Source organism: Xenopus laevis, chromosome 2L, assembly GCF_017654675.1.
Source record: "Xenopus laevis strain J_2021 chromosome 2L, Xenopus_laevis_v10.1, whole genome shotgun sequence".
Classification (NCBI taxonomy): Eukaryota; Metazoa; Chordata; class Amphibia; order Anura; family Pipidae; genus Xenopus; species Xenopus laevis.
This window is the reverse complement of record NC_054373.1, coordinates 180,248,818-180,269,098: the sequence shown is the minus strand read 5'-3', so window position 1 is coordinate 180,269,098 and position 20,281 is coordinate 180,248,818. Positions and strand designations below refer to the sequence as shown.

Below are 20,281 nucleotides of genomic sequence, written 5' to 3'. Positions count from 1 at the left end.
ATTGATCAGGAGTAGTGATGGGCGAATTTATTCGCCAGGCGCGAATTTGCAGCAAATTTGCGCGATTCGCCGCCAGCGAATAAATTCGCGAAACGCCAGCAAAAATTCGCGAAATGCCAGCGAAAATTCGCGAAACGCCAGCGAAAATTAGCGGAAAAAATTCACCAACGTCAAAATTTTTTTTTCCGAAAAAACGGACGCCGGCGTCAAAACGGGCGCCGGCGTCAAAAACGGGCGGCGGTGTCAAAAATACGGGATGTTTCGTGAATTTCGCGCTAAATTCGCGAGTTTTTCGGCAAAACGTCCCAAATTCGCCCATTGCTAATCAGGAGCTTTACTGGGCGTAGCCATATTGTTAAACGTATGCATATGTGGGTTACCTACCTACTTCCCTGGCACTTGTTGTTGCATCCCTGATAACATGGGTGAGATAATAGATCTAATGCAATACATTACCTACTGTTACTTGCCTTCTCACATGAAAGAGATTGAATATTGACTTGAATATTGACACAATGCCCATTGGTACATCCGTACAAAGGAAGGTTAGGTGCCAATTCCAGTATGGGATGCCACCAACTGTCCATGCTAACTTGGGTGCATATCCATTGACAGAACTACACTTTTCATTAAAATCGCCTTTAATATTTGCAAAAATTTGCATAGCAGTACAGCAACAGGGTGCGACGTTTGGAGTGGACTCCACTCTTTATCAAGCATAAAAAATACACAACCACATGACCTTAAATAGCCTGAGGTACAACGCCCTCTAGTGTTGTCAAATATTGTTACATAATATCATAAAATATAACATATTTCAAGCTTGAAATTTAGATACAAGTATATCAATATGATCTTAAGCCTTTTCTTATTGTTTCTTGCGCAAATTATCTATACAATTTATCCAATACGAGAATTAACTTATCTGTCTTACGAAATTGTCCCATCAAGGTAATAGCCCGCTCCCGGGCAGACAGAACAACATGTTTGAATGAAACCTGTAAAACATAATATACCGCATTTTTTAAAAAAAATAATGATATATCCATTCACCTTTTAACACACTACTGCAATGATTACATCCGCAGCAGGGAAAAGTTCAATTTTTCTGTGTTTTTAAAAAGGTTTGTTTATAGCCCATGGGAGGGCCCAAATCTGCCTTCACCAATTTGGCTCCTATTGTATCTGCCCTTGTGTATGACGTAACCGGTGGAGATTTAAAAACCACCTTTCCGGGTAAATTATTTGTTAGTAGACTCCATTCTTTCTTTATTATTTTTGAAATCTCACTATTTAGGAGGTTAAACTGATTAACAAACGGAATTCTCCGTGTTTCTTGATGTACACTTCCCAATTGAACGTTCTCACTCTCCATCCTATCTAATATTTTCTCTGGGAAACCTCTCGTTTTAAATTTTTATTTTCAACCACCCTCATAGCCCACTTTTTTGACTATACGTTTTACCCACAAAGATTTCTTTATATGAGGGGGATGGAAAGAATCATACCGGAGTAGTGTATTTCTATCAGTATGTTTAACAAATAAATCTGTTTCCAGACAACCTTCTGTCGTATTTTTTACCATTACATCCAAAAACAGAATATCATAATATACAGTAAATTTGATACATGTAGTACAACTATTGATCAACAAAATCCATAAGGTCTGAATGTCGCCCCGTCCAAATTGCAAAGATATCGTTTTTTTTCAAACACATCCATAAAGAGATTCGCATTACGGAGCGATGTTCGATCCCATGGCAGTTCCCCTGATTTGTAAGTAATAGTCATCCTGGAAAAGGAAATAGTGCTTGTGTATTTTTTATGCTTGATAAAGAGTGGAGTCCACTCGAAACGTTGCACATGTTGCTGTACTGCTATGGAAATTTTTGCAAATATTAAAGGCGGTTTTAATGAAAATTGGAGTGCTGTCAATGGATATGAATTTACGTGGTATGAAGAAGCCTTTGTGAACAGGCTTAAGGACCTGCACCCACAAAGAAAACTGGGCAGAGAAAGTAAGTGCAGTTTGATTGGAATTGTTCATGCTAACATTGGTTACATAAATGGTCCAGTAACATTATTTATATTATATATATTAAATATTGTATATGATACAAGTGTACCAATATAGATATATATTAAGATCATGCTTTAATCATTCAATTGCCTGTGTAATATTCCTAAAATTAAAAAAAAAAAATTCTAATAATAATAATAATAACAATAATAATAAAATGCTTGCAGTGTGTTTATTAACTTGTTACTCATTTGCTAATTTACTGTGCCATACAAACTATGGAGCTGCCATATGGCAATTTCACACTGCCAGGCTTCACTAATGTGCTGTCCCAGACTGAATGCACCTCCAGCTAAAAGCTGAATATCAGTACTGCAGGCCAGAAGGAAGGATTTAGTATTAGTGATGGGCGAATAAATTTGCCTGGCACGAATTTGTGGCAAATTTTCGCGTTTCGCCGCCAGCGAATAAATTTGCGAATCTCCCATGAAAATTTGCCGGTGAAAATTCGCCAGCATCAATTTCAGATTTTCACGAAAAATGTCAGATTTTCACGATTTTTTTGTGAAAACCTTCAAATTTCAAGATTTTTGAGTGAAATCCTTCAAATTTCATGATTTTTGAGTGAAATCCTTAAAATTTCACAATTTTTGAGTGAAATCCTTCAAATTTCACGATTTTTTGTGAAAACCTTCACATTTCACGATTTTTGAGTGAAACGTTGGATTTTCAAGATTTTTTTGTGAAAACCTTCAAATTTCACGATTTTTGAGCGGAATCCTTCTAATTTCACGATTTTTGCATGAAAACGTCCGATTTGCATGATTTTTTCATGGAAATGTTCGGATTTCACAATTTTTTCTGGAACTTTCCGATTTCATGTTTTTTCGCGAATTTTTCGCCATTTTGTGAATTTCCCGCAAACTTCGCGAAACAGTGAAAAATTCATGAAAAAACATTTGGGCGAAGCGACACAGGAGAAATCTGCCCATCACTATTGAGTATCAGTAAATACTTCAGGCCAGAGAGTGGTGCAAAGATATTCAAACATTAGAACCTTTCTCACCCAACTGTCAAATATCAACTTGTTGTTCAACGTCTTCTCTGATTCTCTCTGAGGGTTTTCTTTGGTGGCCTCTCAAAGCAAATGTATCTACCAACTCACAGCATTTTAATAATGCATCTAATATTTGTGGTATAAATTAATCTCCAGTTTGTTATCACCAAGGTAAACTGGACATCAACATAATTCACTGATTTTTCATCTAACTCTGACATCATCTTGATTGTCTCATTAATAGCATGTCTGCGTTCAAGAAACCCTTTAGACTCTCTGTATCACCTTTTCAAATGAGGAAAACATCATTCACAGATCATTTCCATCATACAATATGATATTGAAATTGCGGATTGTTCAATACATGTACACAGTTTCCAATCTACGCATAAAGGTGTTTGTGTATGCCTGAGCCATATTCGCTCCCATACAAGTTTGCTGCAGGGAGAAGTAATCTTTTTTAGGACAAAATCCAGATAATCACAAACAAAATTCATTTCATAGCTGGCCAGATTGGTCTTCCCGAAGTACAGTATTCTCTCTTACTGGGGCCAACTCCATGTATAATACCTCAAAACCCACAGCAGGATAAATACAGTGCCAATTTCATGTATAATACCCCAAAACACACGGCAAGATAAATACAGTGACAATTTTATGTATAATACCCAGAACACATGGCAGGATAAATACAGTGAGAATTCCATGTATAATACCCCAGAACCCACAGCAGATAAATACAGTGCCAATTCCATGTATAATACCCCAGAACACACAAAAGGTAAATACAGAGCCAATTCCATGTATAATACCCCAGAACACACAGTAGATAAATACAGTGCCAATTCCATGTATAATACCCCAGAACACACAGCAGATAAATACAGTGCCAATTCCATGTATAATACCCCAGAACACACAGCAGATAAATACAGTGCCAATTCCATCTATAATACCCAGAACACACAGCAGATAAATACAGTACCAATTCCATGTATAATACCCTATAACACACAGCAGATAAATACAGAGTCAATTCCATGTATAATATCCCAGAACACACAACAGATAAATACAGAGTCAATTTCATGTATAATATCCCAGAACACACAGCAGATAAATACAGAGTCAATTTCATGTATAATACCCCAGAACACACAAGGTAAATACTGTATAACACCCCAGATTCATAATACACTGCAGATAAATACAATATCATTCACATGAGTTGGACACACTGCACCAATTAATATATTCTGTTCCCTTGCTGAGAGATCTCTGTAGCTGTAATTAGTTCCAGGGTTAATGAGTCCAGATCACTGGGGAATGGCAGGGAGAGGATAAATATGGGGAGATTGAAGGGAAATGCAGCACAAGAGGAATTGCTGGGCTCAAGTTCTGCATTGAATACAGGTGAGTTTAGTGCCTGGGTATTACTCTCACTCTAAGCAGAGATATGTGTTACTAATTAACTTTTACTTCAAAAATAAGTTATTCAACATATCCATGGTAACATCCAAACCATATAATATAGCATGAAGCATCATTTGATTCCACAATGGAAATCCCTGCACCCAGTCTCTATCCTACAGCTCAGATGCTCCAACCGAAGATACTCCAGCTAAAGAATGACGTATAGATGTATGATTCCAGTTTGGTTGTAACACAATGTATTGTACATGTCACACTGGCTTCTGTGAATTGTGCACTCATTTCCACGCTTTACAACCAGACCCCCAACCTCTCTTCTCCACTTTATTCTGGATATTCCCCCAGCAACACAAATGCCCCTGCAAGTTACTCGTGGGAATTTGTTACAGTTAATCCTCTACTTAGTGTAGAGTGGATGTGTTACTGCCTGCTCTGCTCTCACAGAGTTTTGCTTCCATTGTTCCCAGCCTGTGTTTTTCCTTCAGCTCCATTTATCAGCACTGAAAAGTACAACTTGTGCGTGAGTGCAGGAACAAGGAGAAAAGATAAAACGTAGGCTGAGAGCAGTCAACACTCAGTGTGCCCTCAGCATTGCTATACCATATAGAGAAGAGTTGCCGCATTGTAACATTTCATATTTACTTATTATAGGAAAGGAAGGATAATTAATGTTATGCCCAATATGTTTCTAATGGCCTTTAGGGGTCTGATTACTCAAATGTTCCAATGTTCCCTGTGCCCTTAGGTTCTGTGGGCAGGTTCTTATATACAAACCCGGTTGAATATCAAGTAAAACAGGTCAAAGTCCAAACCTAATAGGCCCTAATACCTCTCACTTTATTTGCCACAAACTGTTCTTCCGGACACCACGAAATAGGCAAAAAACTGTGGAATTAAAATGTGGAGAAGTTAGAAAGAAATGGTCTGCTAGGAAAAGTTGGGCAGAAACATCAACAGATCCATTAAATTAAATATAATATGGAAAGCCAATGGATCCTAAAGGATATAGAGATACATAGACATCTAGTGCATTGATATCTCAGCTCAGCTTAAAGGAATTGTTCAAAGTGTTTCTAATATAGTTAGTTAGCCAAAAATGTAATGTATAAAGGCTGGAGTGATTATATGTAGAACAAGTCAGTCAGGACACTACTTCCTGCTTTTCAGCTCTCTTGGTTTACACTGACTGGTTACCCTGGTTACCAGGCAGTAACCAATTCAGAGACTTGAGGGGGGGCCACATGGGTCATTTCTGTTGCTATTGAATCTGAGCTGAATGCTGAGGATCAATTACAAACTCACTGAACAGAAATGTACCATGTGGCCCCCCTTATAGTCATTGACTAACTCAGAGTTAAAGAGCTGAAAAGCAGGAAGTTGGATTCTGGCTGTTTTATTAGACATCTGTTCACTCCAGCCTTTATATATTACATTTTTGGCTAACTAACTATATTAGAATTTTTTTTTTATTTTGCACAGCCTATCTATTTACACAGTTTTTATTTTCACACTGAACTGTTCCTTTAAGTCTATACATCTGGATGGTCGGGGTTAGAGCGTTACAGTAACATTTAGGCTCTATTATGAATGTTACTTTGCCAAACTCCCTCATTTAATTCACCATTAAGTCTTATTCCTCTCACAATAGCAGCCATTGGATTTATAATCAGACATGATTCAGGCTTAAACTAGAACAAACAAGGGAAAGTTGTGCTCACCACTATTTTTTAAAAACACTAAGCGGGAGTGCAGTGAGGCTGTGACCACAAAATACATATAGACAAATACAAGATCCTCTGCACTCAACCCATTATCAGTATATTAAGGACATTGAAACATGTTGCTGCTAAAAATGCCTTACCCTTTAAACAAAACAGGGATTGTTTGTCCATGTATTTCAATATGCCCATGATTTAGGCTTAAAAAGGTTTTCTAACTGTCTGACATTGCCCAAAATTGAGACAAAACTAAATATGGACATGTTTAAAACTCCAGAACACAGATTATATTATACCTATGTTGAAAGGGACTTGAATTAGTTCTGGGAGTCGGCATTACCCCCACAATTCCATTTTATTTGTAATAATTATCTTTATTGCATTAGAGTAAAATAAAAAATATATATATTTTTGTGACAGCACAGCAGTTGCTCAAATGACAGCACATGTACTAACACCATATTGATTGCTTTCCTATATCCTCCCTAGTTGGTAACAGTCTTGGCATCACCATGACGGACACAGTTGTTTCCGAGCTTAACATTAGTTTCTCCCACACTGAATTTCTACTTATGGGATTCCCTGGGATAATGGTCTCCAGGCCTCTACTGGTTATCCCATTCCTTTTCATTTACGTAGCCATTCTGATGGGAAACTCTCTCCTCATATACAGGATCTGGGTGGAACCAAACCTTCAGTATCCCATGTATTGGCTCATCTCTCTTCTATTTGCTGTCAACTTGTCCTGCACCACCTCCATCATGCCAAAGTTTCTGCTGGGTCTTGCCTTTGGCCTAAATCACATTTCCTTGAGTGGCTGCCTCATCCAGATGTATCTCATCTACTCTGCAATAGTGTTTGAGTCTGCACTTGTCTTGATAATGGCCTTGGACAGGTTTGTAGCCATCTGCCGGCCATTGCACTACCACACCATCATGACCAAACGTCTACTGATCTGGCTGAATGTCATCAATGTGGCTCGGGTTCTCCTTCTCGTGTCTCCCATAGTTATTTCCTTTATGAAGGTTCCGTTCTGCAGGTCCAACACTATTCTGAGCTTTGCTTGTGAGAACATGGGATTGTTGAGTTTGGGCTGTGGAGATATCTCCAGACTGCAAGTTATTGGACTGATCATACGGATCTTGGTCTCAGTGGTGGATGGAGGAATCCTCTTAATCTCCTACATTAAAATCCTCTACACAGCAATGAAATTAGTTTCAGGGAAAGCCCAAAAAAAAGCTCTGAGTACCTGTGGGACACACCTGATGGTGGCTGCCCTTATCTATTCCTGTGGTTTATTGTCCTCCATCGTATACCGACTGGGCACCTTTGCGTCAGTTAATGTTCAGAATACTATCAGTGCAATTTATTATCTCTTACCTGCGGCTGTAAACCCCATTATATATGGGCTATGTGTCAGTGAAATAAGACACTGCATAGAGAAAGCCTATGGAAGGGGAAAAAAATAATGATGTGGTGGCACATGCCACCTTATTAAAGACTGATACCCAAGTGACATGAGGTTTCAACTAACCCGCACACATTTTCTTCGGCACACCACTTACTTTCTCTCCTTAGGGTGCGTTCAACTCCTCCATAAATGTGCTGAATAAATGTTCTAAAAGGCAAAGCCAAATGTCTGGTGTGCTTCCTCCCTATGGGAATTCTTGTTTCAACTTGCCCAACATGTGAAGGGTGATAAAGATCCATTACAAGCTTTTTAAGACCTTGTTTTCTGTTGCCATTGAACAGAAATTAGGTTTAAAACGTATGTGGCTAGATCATTGCTATGATCTTCTGAACTAGCAGAAGATCTGGATTCAAGGAACGAGAACAGTATTTTGTATTTCTTTCTTGTGTCCAGCAAACTTTCAGTGACCTAAAACGGCTGTCTTATCTTCGCTAAGCATTCATATATGTGTAGTATTCTATTGTGGAATGTCTATTATTGTATATTTATAAAGCACCAAAAAGGTTTAAATGAAGGGACTATGAAACTGAAGACAGTCTCAAATAAATGGATAAGCATGATATGTTTATCATAGTATCATGCTTTGTAAATTATTTTCCACTCAAGTTCTCCTTTGTAAACCTATTTGGGAAGTGCGCCTAAGTCAATGGTATGTTATAGATACTGTATATACAGAAACACTTCTATAGCTCCTGGGGTATACAGTCACCCTGCTAAAGTTCCAAGGGTCTCAACCTAACTGGCCTTCAGGCTGACCCTTTTAGCTCATAATAAGGTTACAGATATATAGAAACATTGGGGTAATAGTCACCCTGCTATAGTTCCAGGGGTACCCTGGGCACAAATAAGCACTCATCCCAAATCTCCCCTAACCGGCCTTCAGGCTGGCCCCCTTATGCAGGTGTAGGGGGAGGATCTAGTCCACAGATTGAAACCAAGCTTTTATATTTTGATCACAGGTAAACAAGTTAGGGACCGGCGTATGGGGTTTACCTTGACGTGGTATGGCGACTTAACAATTTTATGATCATAACTTTGTAACAAAAAACCCTGTTTTTCTTTTTTTAGGGGATTATTGTATTTAAATATGTTTTTATATGGCCTTAGGAGTGCACCCACAAGCCTCCTTTTTCAATCCAGCAAATTTGGCCTTTTCACTTGAGCAGTACTGTAACTAGAGGGGGACGGGCCCTGGTGCGTGACGCGCAGTAGGGCCCCATTTCAGTGGCGCGCAGGCTGCCGGAGGGCCCTGAGGGGTTGTGGGCCCTGGGCATACTGGGAACTGGAACTACAACATTTTCTCCAACTAGTGGGCACAGAGGAAAAGTACATAGAAGGGTTTCACTAGGAAAAAAAAATACACAGAGATTTAAAGAAAATCAATTTAATCCTTATATAGAAATAGAAAAAATGCAATGACATCTAATACAAAGAAGAAATCCAGCAATGGGGACATGTGGGGGTGATGTATCTCATTAGCAGATGAAACACTCTGTTTAACTAGCAAAGTTCTTTGAATATAACAGTGTGGCAGTTTCACTCTGGATGAGATAAAGGAACACAGTTCAGTCAATGTAATATGTCGCTTCCCAAGAGGTCTTTTTAGCCTAAGTAGCTTTACTTTCCCCCAAATACCTCTCCTTGGAATTAGTAGCCACTTCCACATAGCAGACACACACTCACAGACTTGTCCTCGCACAGGGGCCACACACTTGTACCTTTTCCAATATCCTACCTTTGTTGGGTCACTGACTGATGGAAGCAGAAACATTGAGGTAACAGACAGCTCAGCAGTGCAGACACTCTCCAAAGTGGTATTAGCAGATCATGGATCTCTAGCAGCTTAGCAGGGAACAGAATGGGCTCTCTCTCTCTGTACTTCTGGAACTGATACAGAAACCTGTCTCTGTTATTGGACATTCTCTCTTGTGAAGGCTGGATGCTGCAGCAGGGGAACTTTTATAGCCTCTAGAGGCCCAACCTGTACCTTGGGCACCAAAACCAGTTCTCCATGGTTCATCCTCTTTTCCTAGATGTTTCCTCTTTAACAAGCAAAATCATAACTGTTTGAAGAGGAAGGGGAGGATTGGCACCTTTCACCCCAAACTCCCAAACTATATCTCTATGATTTTTACCAGTTAGAAAATACAAGTAAATAAACTCTTACTGCAAAGGTGATCCAGGGACTTGTCCTATTGCTTTTTTGGAACCAGAAAAGAAATCCCACCCCCTATTGGACCAATGATAGAGACAGTTTCTTCAATATGGGAAAAAGATCCCCCTCTATTGTCTTTAATGACTTCTAATGTACTTATAAGAGTAATACTTAAAGAGTAATCATGTCCCCTCGCAAATGAGGGAAAAACAACCCCTAACCTGAACTTGTCAGCCTCACCAGGGACCTATAAAGAGGCAGAATTATGTTTTCATCCCTTGAGTTAATGCCTTTTTTCATACAAGACAGAACTTTATTTGCTTTAGTAGCCACAGAATGACACTGCTCAGAATTAGACAACTTGTTATCTACAAAGACCCCTAGATCCTTCTCATTTAAGGAAACTCCCAACACACTGCCATTTAGTGTATAACTTGCATTTATATTATTTTTGCCAAAGTGCATAACCTGCATTTATCAACATTGAACCTCATTTTCCAGTTTGCTGCCCAGTTTTCCAATTTAGACAAATCACTGTGCAAAGTGGCAGCATCCTGCATGGAACCTATAGTTCTGCACAATTTAGTATCATCTGCAAAAATAGAAAAAGTACTTTCAATGCCCACCTCCAGGCAGTGTCAGACTGGGACACCAGTGGCCCACCCAAAAAGCTTTGACCAGGGCCCACTAAGTAATCTTAGACCAGGGGCCCACTCTCAGTACTATTATTCTTCCTCTCCTCACTCAACCTCTGTTCTCCTGGTCTCTTTTCTTTACATACTATATGTATTATTCCATCTATTTAGCCTCTTTATTCTCATAGAAATAGTGAATGACCATGAAATAGGCCAAATATTTAGCAGCATGAGGGCTGACGCCTGGGCCCATCGGGACTTTTCCTGGTATCCCGGTGGGCCAGTCCAACACTGCCTCCAGGTCATTAATAAACACTTCCTATTTGTTCTGAGAGTTCCTTGTTTCTTTCCCATTTTGCCAACTCCTTTCTCTTGTTTCTTGCTTCTCTCTTGGCAGGGGGTCATTAGAACAACTTGTTGGGGAGTCAGGGATGGTTAAATATAAATAAGAGAATTTTCTGGATTTATAAAACACTGTACATTATAAAGTAAAGGTACTCTGGTTTCAAATAATGGTGGAAACTGTTTAATTAAGAGATTTCAGTGTTTCTTTGTATCACATTTCATGGTTATTTTTGATAATTAGATTATTTTCTGAACATTTAAACTGTGTCTCCAGACGAGACACTAGTTCAGCTGTAGCCAAACACTTGCTGGATAATCATGCAGGAGAACTGTGTGTATTTTTCCAAATTATTTAAAAAGTGGTGCCCAATATTCGGAAGGAGGATATGGAGATCTCTCTCCTGAGAAGAGAGGCTTTTTGGATCTATAAATTAGATACCATTGTTCCGCATGTTTTGAATAGAGAATGGGAGTTGAGTTGTTTTACTGGTCAATAATCAGATTGTAGATAATTTTGTTTTTATTTATATCCATCTATCCCCCTACATTTTGGGAGAATAGACTATTTTCATCCTCTGTGTCTTGATCAACGTATTTAGTCAAAATCAAATTAACAAGGGCCTTCTGATATGATCTCTCAAGCAATAATAGTACAACATTTTTGAACATGAAGTTTGATGTATTATAATTACATACTTATCTATTTGAAATATGCAATTATCATCATGTTCTTAGACAATCAGTTAGATGCATCTTATATACTCGATCTGTTTAATTCAATTAATTGGGATGTTAATATACTTCATTAATTTGAGTATATACTTTTTATGCACATATATCTATTGCTCATTCTTTCATTTTTGTTATCCACTGTTGTTGTAATTTGTTGCATCTTGTTCAATCTGCTGCCTCGTTATTATTAATATTATTATAATATACTTTAAATATTGAAGATTCACTTATTTGCGTATGGATAGTGACTTTTGGTCTTAACTTAATATTTTATTGGAGTGGTTTCATGTGCTTTACACCTGTAGGAGGCGCCTTAGCTTCTGATGAAGTGACATTCAGTCACGAAACGCGTAAAGCTGGTTCCCCTGCCTGCTCACATGTTGTGTTTTAATATGGAGCAATAAAGATTTACCAGTTTGGTTTCCCCGACTCCTGTCTTGAGGATGCCTTCCACACCACCATGTTTCTTCCATATGATTATTTTCTGAATCTCAGCTCTAAACTTGCCAGAAGAATCTCATGCATTCTATCATTTATCTTTTCTTCTGTATAACAGTTCCACTCCAGAATCAGCATGGCAGAAATAACTGAACTCACACCCTGGGTCAGGAACGATTCATCTCACAGGCATAAAGAAATTCCAATGAAGAACCCTGACAAAAATCATAAAGTGCATCCATAAAGTTATTTACTATATGAAAAAGATAAATAATAAATATTGCTGTATAGTTAAAGCATAATCTGTCCTACTATCACAATGGGCAATATCAGAGGCTTAATGATTTGAACCTGAATGATTGGAACCTAAAATTCTCTATCACATGTCCATATTTTCCATAAGTGCCAGAAAGTGGCAGTTAGCAGGGCAAAAACACTCACTTCCTTAGGGGGTAAGCCCAGGACCGCCATCAGAAATCGTAGGGCCCCATAAATTTCCTGGGCCACCTGGGCTACGCCCACTGCAAGCCCCACCTACAAGTCCGCCCTCCCCACCACACAGTAAAAAACAAAAAAAATATTGGTGGCTAGGGTTCCCACATGTTAATAAAAAGTAAAAAGATATTGGTGGCCAGGGCCCCATTATAAAACATTTGTGGTAAGGGCCCCCCCATTAAAAAAATATTGGTGACTAGAACCCCACATGAAAAAAAAAATTGGTGGCCAAAATTGGTAGCCAGGGCCCCCCACATTATAAGAAAATTGGTGGCCAGGGCCCCTTAAACGTCCATGCCTTCCCGAAGTCAGCAGCTCTCAGAAAGATGGGGGACCCGGCTAATCAAGTAAGTGTGGCGTGGCCGGGCACACCTTACCCTCGGGGCCCCCTACAACTCTCTCCCCTGTCCCCCCCTGATGGCTGCCCTGGGTAAGCCACTGCAATGCTTATGTAACCCTTTATAGCCACACTCTTCTAGAACAAAATCCCTTTCCGGCATTCACAGGGTGCAAATCTACTGGCGATTAGGCAAACCTGGTAACTTTCTGTTAAATTTGTGGGACAAATCAAGAATTTTGAGTAAAGTAAATTTAGTCAATTTTGGGACAATTATTTGAGTGAAATGTTCTAGTTCTATAGCAAACACAGGTATAGCTACCCAGCAAATATCAAGGATTTGTCAAATATCAAAATGAATCAAGGATGAATAAACAGACAGACAAGACTTCATGCTGATCCATTAGAAATGGTAACAATATATTGCACATGTCAGAATTCAGGGGTGAGAGGTCTCTTCAGATTTTGAGTATAAGTTTGGGTCAGTAGCTTTATCAGGATATTGGATCAGCGCTTGTTTTTTAGGGAGTCTAAGGTCATGTACCAAAGCTTATGGGGCTCCCTGATGTCTGTTATTGATATTGAGCTGGCTATCACTATAATAAATGTAATAAATCTATTTAATTCTACTGTTATGTGTAAGTTATTGCTCAATGCATCAGAAGTCTTAATCATTGACCCTGCACATATTACTAATACTGTTATTAATATAAATAAAAATGACCAATATTAATTAAGATTCACCCCTGCATTACATTCTTCCTAAGAGCTTGTATTACCCTAGGTATCACTATCTTCCCTAAAGTACCACTTTAGGTATTTGCTACTACACCCAGACACTCTCCACAGTGGAACCGGCACCTCCTGGATCTCTAGCAGCTTGGCAGGGAACACAATGGGCTCTCTCCTTGTAGTAGCACCGATCCAACTCTCATGGATGGGGTCACTCCCTCAGGGAGTCATGCAGGGGATCATTTTTGATGGGAGGGAACAGCAAATGGATCAGTGGAGAAGGAGAACAAGGCTGTGTAGAGTAGTGACAGTCTAGAATGAGTAAGTAGAAAGTACAGCTGGCACTAGGTGTTTCAGATAAGGCTGTGTAGTATTGGCTGCCTATTGGGTGGGTTATCAAAGCAGATAGGATAGTGAGAAGGGTTGACAGTTTATAACAAGGTGTGTCTGCCAGGGGAATTGTGGCTGGGGTGGGGGGCCTGGGGCATTGTGGGCCTGTGAGGCTGCAGCCCTAGTGGGCCCTGGACCCCAAGTCAGAAGCTGATGGTGAGACATTAAAGGACCAACTTTATACCTAGGGACATCTAAACAACCTTGAGTAATTGATTTAAATCGCATTCTTTTTAAAGTGACAGTTCCACGAAGTTTTGGCCGGTTGCTTCCGCAGAGCATTGAACTAACAGGTCGGGTATAGCAGTTACAAGAGGCCGGCTGTTAAGGCTCATGCTCATTAGTTTAAAAATTGCACTTTATAATTAACCAAACTGTTATTTAACGTCTATTAATAAATCCTTAGCTTTGGCTTTTCTCCACCCAGTTTCATGACCCTGTGTCAGTTATTTTAGGTTTTTATCAAGAATACATTCATGAATACCAACCCCATGCAACTCGGTTCTTCTTATCAAGAAAGACCTGCAGTATCAGAGCTACAGTGGAGTGAACTACATGCAGGTGACTATAAATCAGCAAAATGACTATAAATTATGGAATTTACAGACATGGGTCAAAGTCCATGTTCATTTCCCAACCAGCTCAGTCATCTGACCCTTGTTACGAGATTGTTCTCTCAGTATCTCTATGTGTGTATAGTGTCACTGCTCACTCCCCGCACAGCAGCAATGGCAGTCGCTGAGCCTGAAGAGGAACTAAAAGAACTGCAGGGTTTAAATGGATCAGGTGGTTACTTTTTGAGTAACAAGTTTTTATCTGTTGAAGACATATTAGGCAGATTAAAGAAACAAAGACATATAAATGAAGCTGGAGCAAAGATGATCAGTTACATTGAAAATACACATACCAATAAATTCCTACAGCCCGGAACATTTCCGATCACCAGACTGCAGCACGTCACAACTCTACATCCTATGACACAGATTGTGCGGACTGAATATTTCCAAGCTGGCAGCTCAAGAAATTTGCCTTGGAGACACCCCAATGCCAGACTCTCATACTGGAGTGTACAGGTCCCCCCAGACCAGATGGAAAAGGAACATCAGAAAGATTTTCAAAATGTTGAAAATAACTTCAGCCTCCAGTTCATCAACTCTCCTGCATTCAATGATGATGCTTCTCGTTATGGAAACTTCAAGTTCTCACTTTCCCTGTCAGATCTCCTCTCTGAGTATAAGGAACAGCACTGCTTAGACTCCGAGCCAGAGTTCAGGGTGTTGGGCACTGCCATGTACAAACAGGAGATTGCTCATATTGTATTAGTCCACAATTCTGACACTACACAATTCAATGACCTGCCCTATGTGCCCATTGCTGAGACAAATGCCTTCTGCTCTCTAGAAGATGGAGAATTTCATTGGAGACCTGAGTCTACAGCAGATAGGACAATAATGGCAACCAATATAGATGGTGTCCACTATAAAAAGATCTACAGTGTTTGGAACCACCTGATATTCGCTTTTCACTTTCCTGGCAATAAGAAGCTGAAGGTCCCTAGGGAGAAGTTGCTGGAGAGTCTCTGTGCTTGTGAAGTTCTAGAGCCGTAACTCAGAGCAGAATAGACAATACTGGAACATGAAAAAGCAGAAGAAATATTCAGAGGCCTGAAGGTAATAAGAGCTCCACACAGCTGAATGTTTGTTGTACAGTTACTTTTACTAATTCCTTGTTTTGTTCTTATTTTATTCAGAGCAGAGTTTTCAATCTCTCAATCTCTCTCTCAATCTCTCAGTAATGTTGCCTTCTCATCCATTTCTGTTCTTCCCTCTCCTCCAACTTTTTGCTTCACTTCCATGTTTGTTCACGTGTATGTCTGATGCTGCCCTGGGGTCCTTTGATGGGGTTGAACTGGCTAGGTGGGTGTCTTATTTCAGCCAAAATATAATATGTAACTATAAATCCCCACTCAGATGATTTAGCAAATTCTAGGCTGGAGAAGACGCAGATCCTTATGTGATATAGACATGTCTGTACTTTGTGGTAGAAGTTATTGCAGAAGAAATGGTTGAGGGTCGATCCCTGTCCTGGTGGGACCTGGAAAATGTATTAATTAAATTAATTAAATTAATTAATTAAATGTATTAATTCATTTATTAGTGGCTCTGTTACTATACGTAGGAGGGAAACACGACATACAAAATGTGACATCTCAACTCAGAGACATTGTTTGATAGGAAACCAAACTGTACTACTGTATATTGCAATTGGAAATGTTTCATTGCTCTTATTTTGTCCACCTCGTATCTCCATAGGAAGCACACAGACAGTATTTATCACCAGCGCCAGGCTGGGGGACCCAGGGCCCCCCACACCACCCCCCGTGTCCTCATTTTCGACCCCCCCCTCCGTGCCAGGAGGGTCAGGGAGGGAGATAAGGAGAGGGAGTGCAGGGAGTGGGTCTGCGCCCAAAAGAGCCAGAGCCCACTGGGTTTTTTTCCCGGGGGCCAACCGGCCCAGTCCGACCCTGATCATCACAGACCTAGAACTAAAATAAATAAATGATAATGAATTAGAAATATGTTCCATTTTGCCTAAATATTCATAATAATTACTTTTTTTGCCTTCAATTGAGGCTCATTTATCATCAAATTTGCCTGAGGTCAGTAATATATCAACCAATCAGTGATTAGCTTAAATCACAGAACAACAATATGGGTGCGCTCCTACCCTACCCCCTTTATGTGAACTAATTAAACCACGCTTATTAACAGCACCACTCACCCTATAACTGAGTGGCTCCGGGTGCAATTTCATTGGTTGTCATAAGTTACTACCCATGGGCTAATAAATGATGCCTAGTGTCTCTTAAAAAGCAATTAAAGAAAGAAGCTCAAGGTAATGTTTTAAAAGCCAAATCAATAATTTTTTGCAAGAAATTGCAGTTGTCCTTTTTTTTATCTCATGGGATTTTTCTTTTTTTCAATTGAAAAAAAGGTTCTCATTCATTCTGTTATGTGACATTTTCTTTTGTATAACAGAGTCACTATGGAAGGTGCAACTGAAGGCTCCCTGGGAATAATTCATCATGAGATGTAAACTGAAATGTGTTATTCCTTGTTGCAAAACAAAGATATGTGCAATAAACGGATTTATTTCTCTATACTTAGTGTAATTATTATTATTATATGATAATGTGTCAACACATTCTGCAGTGCAGCACATTAAGTAAATTTATACTTACCGTAATTTACTTTTCCCTTAGTCCCTTAGGCAGCACCATGAGATTTATTTTGCTTTCCCTTACATGTAGGACAAGTGAGAAAAAAAGAGTTAATTCTCCCCACCCATAAATACCAGCTACTCAAAACCCCCTCTAGTGTTTTTTTTTTTTTTTTTTAATAAGACACACAGACCGATGCTTAAGTATTTTATTAGGGCGGGTAATTTATTGCTGCCTAAGGGACTAAGGGAAAAGTAAATTACGGTAAGTATAAATTTACTTATTCCCTTACGTCCCCTACGGCAGCACCATGAGAGTTAACGAGTAACAAGGGAGGGTATCTTCATATCGCCTTCTGTAGTATGCTACTGCCATAGGAAGCTTCCTGTGAAGCCGAGGTGTCTACCCTGTAGTGCTGGATGAAAGTATTTGGATTACTCCAGGTTGCCGCTCTACATATCTGATCCAAGGATACATTGGCTGCCTCTGCCCATGAAGCAGAAATTTTCCTAGTAGAGTGTGCCTTGACAGGAAATGGAGGATTGAGATTATCCTTAATGTAGGCCGTCTGGATAGTCTCTCTAATCCAACGTGCTAATGACGGTTTCGAGCTCTTTAGCCCCTTATTTCTTCCGCAAAAACTGATGAATAGACTTTCAGATAATCTAAATTCTTCTGTACTCCTTAGGTAGGCTTTCAGAATTCTGCCTACATCCAAAAGGACCAGTTGAGAGCTGTGGCCTTGGGCTTCCTGAACGTTTGGTAGAACAATCTCCTGATTGATATTATATGTATTGACAACCTTAGGTCTGAAATTAGGAAGGGTTCTCAAGACAACACGGTCTGGAAGGAATGTCAAGTAAGGCTCCTTTATTGATAAAGCCTGGATTTCCCCAACTCTTCTAGCTGAAGTAATGGCTACTAAAAATAAAGTCTTGAAAGATAGACACTTAATGGAGATATTTTCCAGAGGTTCATAAGGTGCTTCACATAATTTCTTCAACACCCGAGGTAGGTCCCAAGTAGGAGAGGATTGAATGAGTCTAGGCCTGATCTTTGAAATAGCCTTGACAAATCTTTTAAGAAGCGGTAGAGTGGACAAAGATCTATTTTGGAGAGCAGATAAAGCCGAGATCTGCGCTTTGATAGTATTTACCGATAACCCTTTATCAAAACCTTCTTGAAGAAATTTTAACAACACCGGCACAGAAGGTTGAGTCTCCGAAATCTGTTTCCTCTTGCACCAGTCTCTGAATCTTTTCCAGACTCTAGAATAGGACTTGATAGTAGAAGCTTTTCTGGATTGAATCAGTATGTCTACTACTTCTTTAGAGAGTCCCTCCGACTCTAAAATGGACCTGTCAGTCTCCAAGCTGTCATCTTCAATCTCGCAAGATGCTGATATGCCAGAGGCCCCTGGGTCAATAGCTTCGGAAAGTGCGGGAGAATCCAATACTGTCCTCTGGACATTCTCATTAACAGAGAGAACCAACTCCTCCGAGGCCAAAATGGGGTTAAGAGAATTGTCTGCACTCTCTCCAATCTGATCTTCTGTAAAACCTTGGGAATCATAGGTATTGGGGGAAAGATGTAAACTAGTTGGAATTTCCACCTGATTGACATGGCGTCTATATAATCCGGACGATCTAGTCTGTTTAAGGAGCAAAACCTCTGTGTTTTGCGATTCTTCCTGTTGGCCATGAGATCTATCTCTGGCATTCCCCATCGATCTGTAATTCTCCAGAATATGTGTTGATCTAGGGACCATTCCCCTGGAGCAATCTTTTTCCGGCTGAGATGATCCGCTATGAAATTCTCCTTTCCTTTTATATGCACCGCCATCAGACGAGGACTGTGTCTCTCTGTCCAATTCAAGATCTTGAATAGCTCCTGATTCAACAAGGGAACTCTGGTCCCCCCTGCTTGTTCAAGTAAGCCACTGTGGTGGAATTGTCTGAAAGAATCTTTATGCTTTTGCCTTTTAGTTGTCTTTGGAAACTCATAATGGCTTTGTAGACCGCTCTCAATTCCCTGAAATTTGAGGACATGGAGCTTTCCATTGGATCCCAAATGCCCTGTGCCGTTAGATGGCTCAGATGGGCTCCCCATCCCCATTGAGAGGCATCCGTAGTTAGCACTATCCATTCCGGCTGTTGAAAAGATAGACCCTGTACTAGGTGATTCTCCTGAAGCCACCATTCCAACCTGGATCGTGTCTCTGCGCTGAGACATATCTTCATATCTATGGAGGAAACTTTCCGATTCCAACTCATAAGTATCTCTGTTTGTAAAGGTCTCATGTGTAACTTCGCCCAAGCGACAGCCTCTATTGATGCCGTCATGAGACCTAGGACTCTCATTAAGCCTCTGATTGTCGAAAGAGGGTTTCTGATTATCTCTTGAACAGCTTCCCTCAAACTGTAAATCTTGTCCTGGGGAAGATATAACTTCATTTCCGCAGATTTGATGATGAGTCCCAAAAATTTTATTGCTCTGGATGGTTCTAGGGTTGATTTGTCCCAATTTATTATCCATCCTAGATACTGAAGCAGCTCGATGGTTCTGTTTAAATGTTTCTTTAACAGCGCTGCTGATACTGCTGTAATCAGCCAGTCGTCTAGATAAGGTATAAGAGTTATCCCTTCTTCTCTTAGAACCGCTGCTATCGAGGTCACAACCTTGGTGAACACCCGAGGTGCCGTTGTTATCCCAAAAGGAAGAACTCTGAACTGATAATGGTGCAGAACTCCTTTGATGAACACAGCAATCCGAAGAAATTTCTTGTGAGCATGAAAAATTGGAATATGCAGATAAGCATCTTTGAGATCCAAAGAAGCCATATAGTCGCCTCTGTCTAGTATGTTTATCACCGACCTGATGGTTTCCATACGAAAAGTCTTCTTGTGGATGAACTGATTTACTTGTCTTAAGTCTACAATCGTTCTGAAAGTCCCATTTGGCTTGGGGACTAAAAAGACCTTTGAATAGGTTCCTCGATGAATCTCCAGTGGAGGCACTGGTTCGAGAACTCTGGCTGAAACAAATTCTGTGATGGCCTGCTCGAGAGCCAGCTGTTTGTTTGGAGAATTTAAGGGAGTAAGAATA

General features: G+C 39.9%; 1 protein-coding gene across 1 annotated transcript; it reads left to right on the top strand.

The window, feature by feature from the left end:
* Nucleotides 1-6,738: 6,738 nt before the first annotated feature.
* On the top strand, nt 6,739-7,695 carry LOC121399752 (olfactory receptor 52K1-like). Its single transcript, XM_041581312.1, has one exon. The coding sequence runs from the start codon at nt 6,739-6,741 to the stop codon at nt 7,693-7,695; it is 957 nt and encodes a 318-aa protein (XP_041437246.1).
* Nucleotides 7,696-20,281: the final 12,586 nt, after the last annotated feature.

Excerpts from the sequence above, each read along its gene's own strand:
- LOC121399752 (XM_041581312.1), top strand. The coding sequence starts at position 6,739 with ATGACGGACACAGTTGTTTCCGAGCTTAACATTAGTTTCTCCCACACT.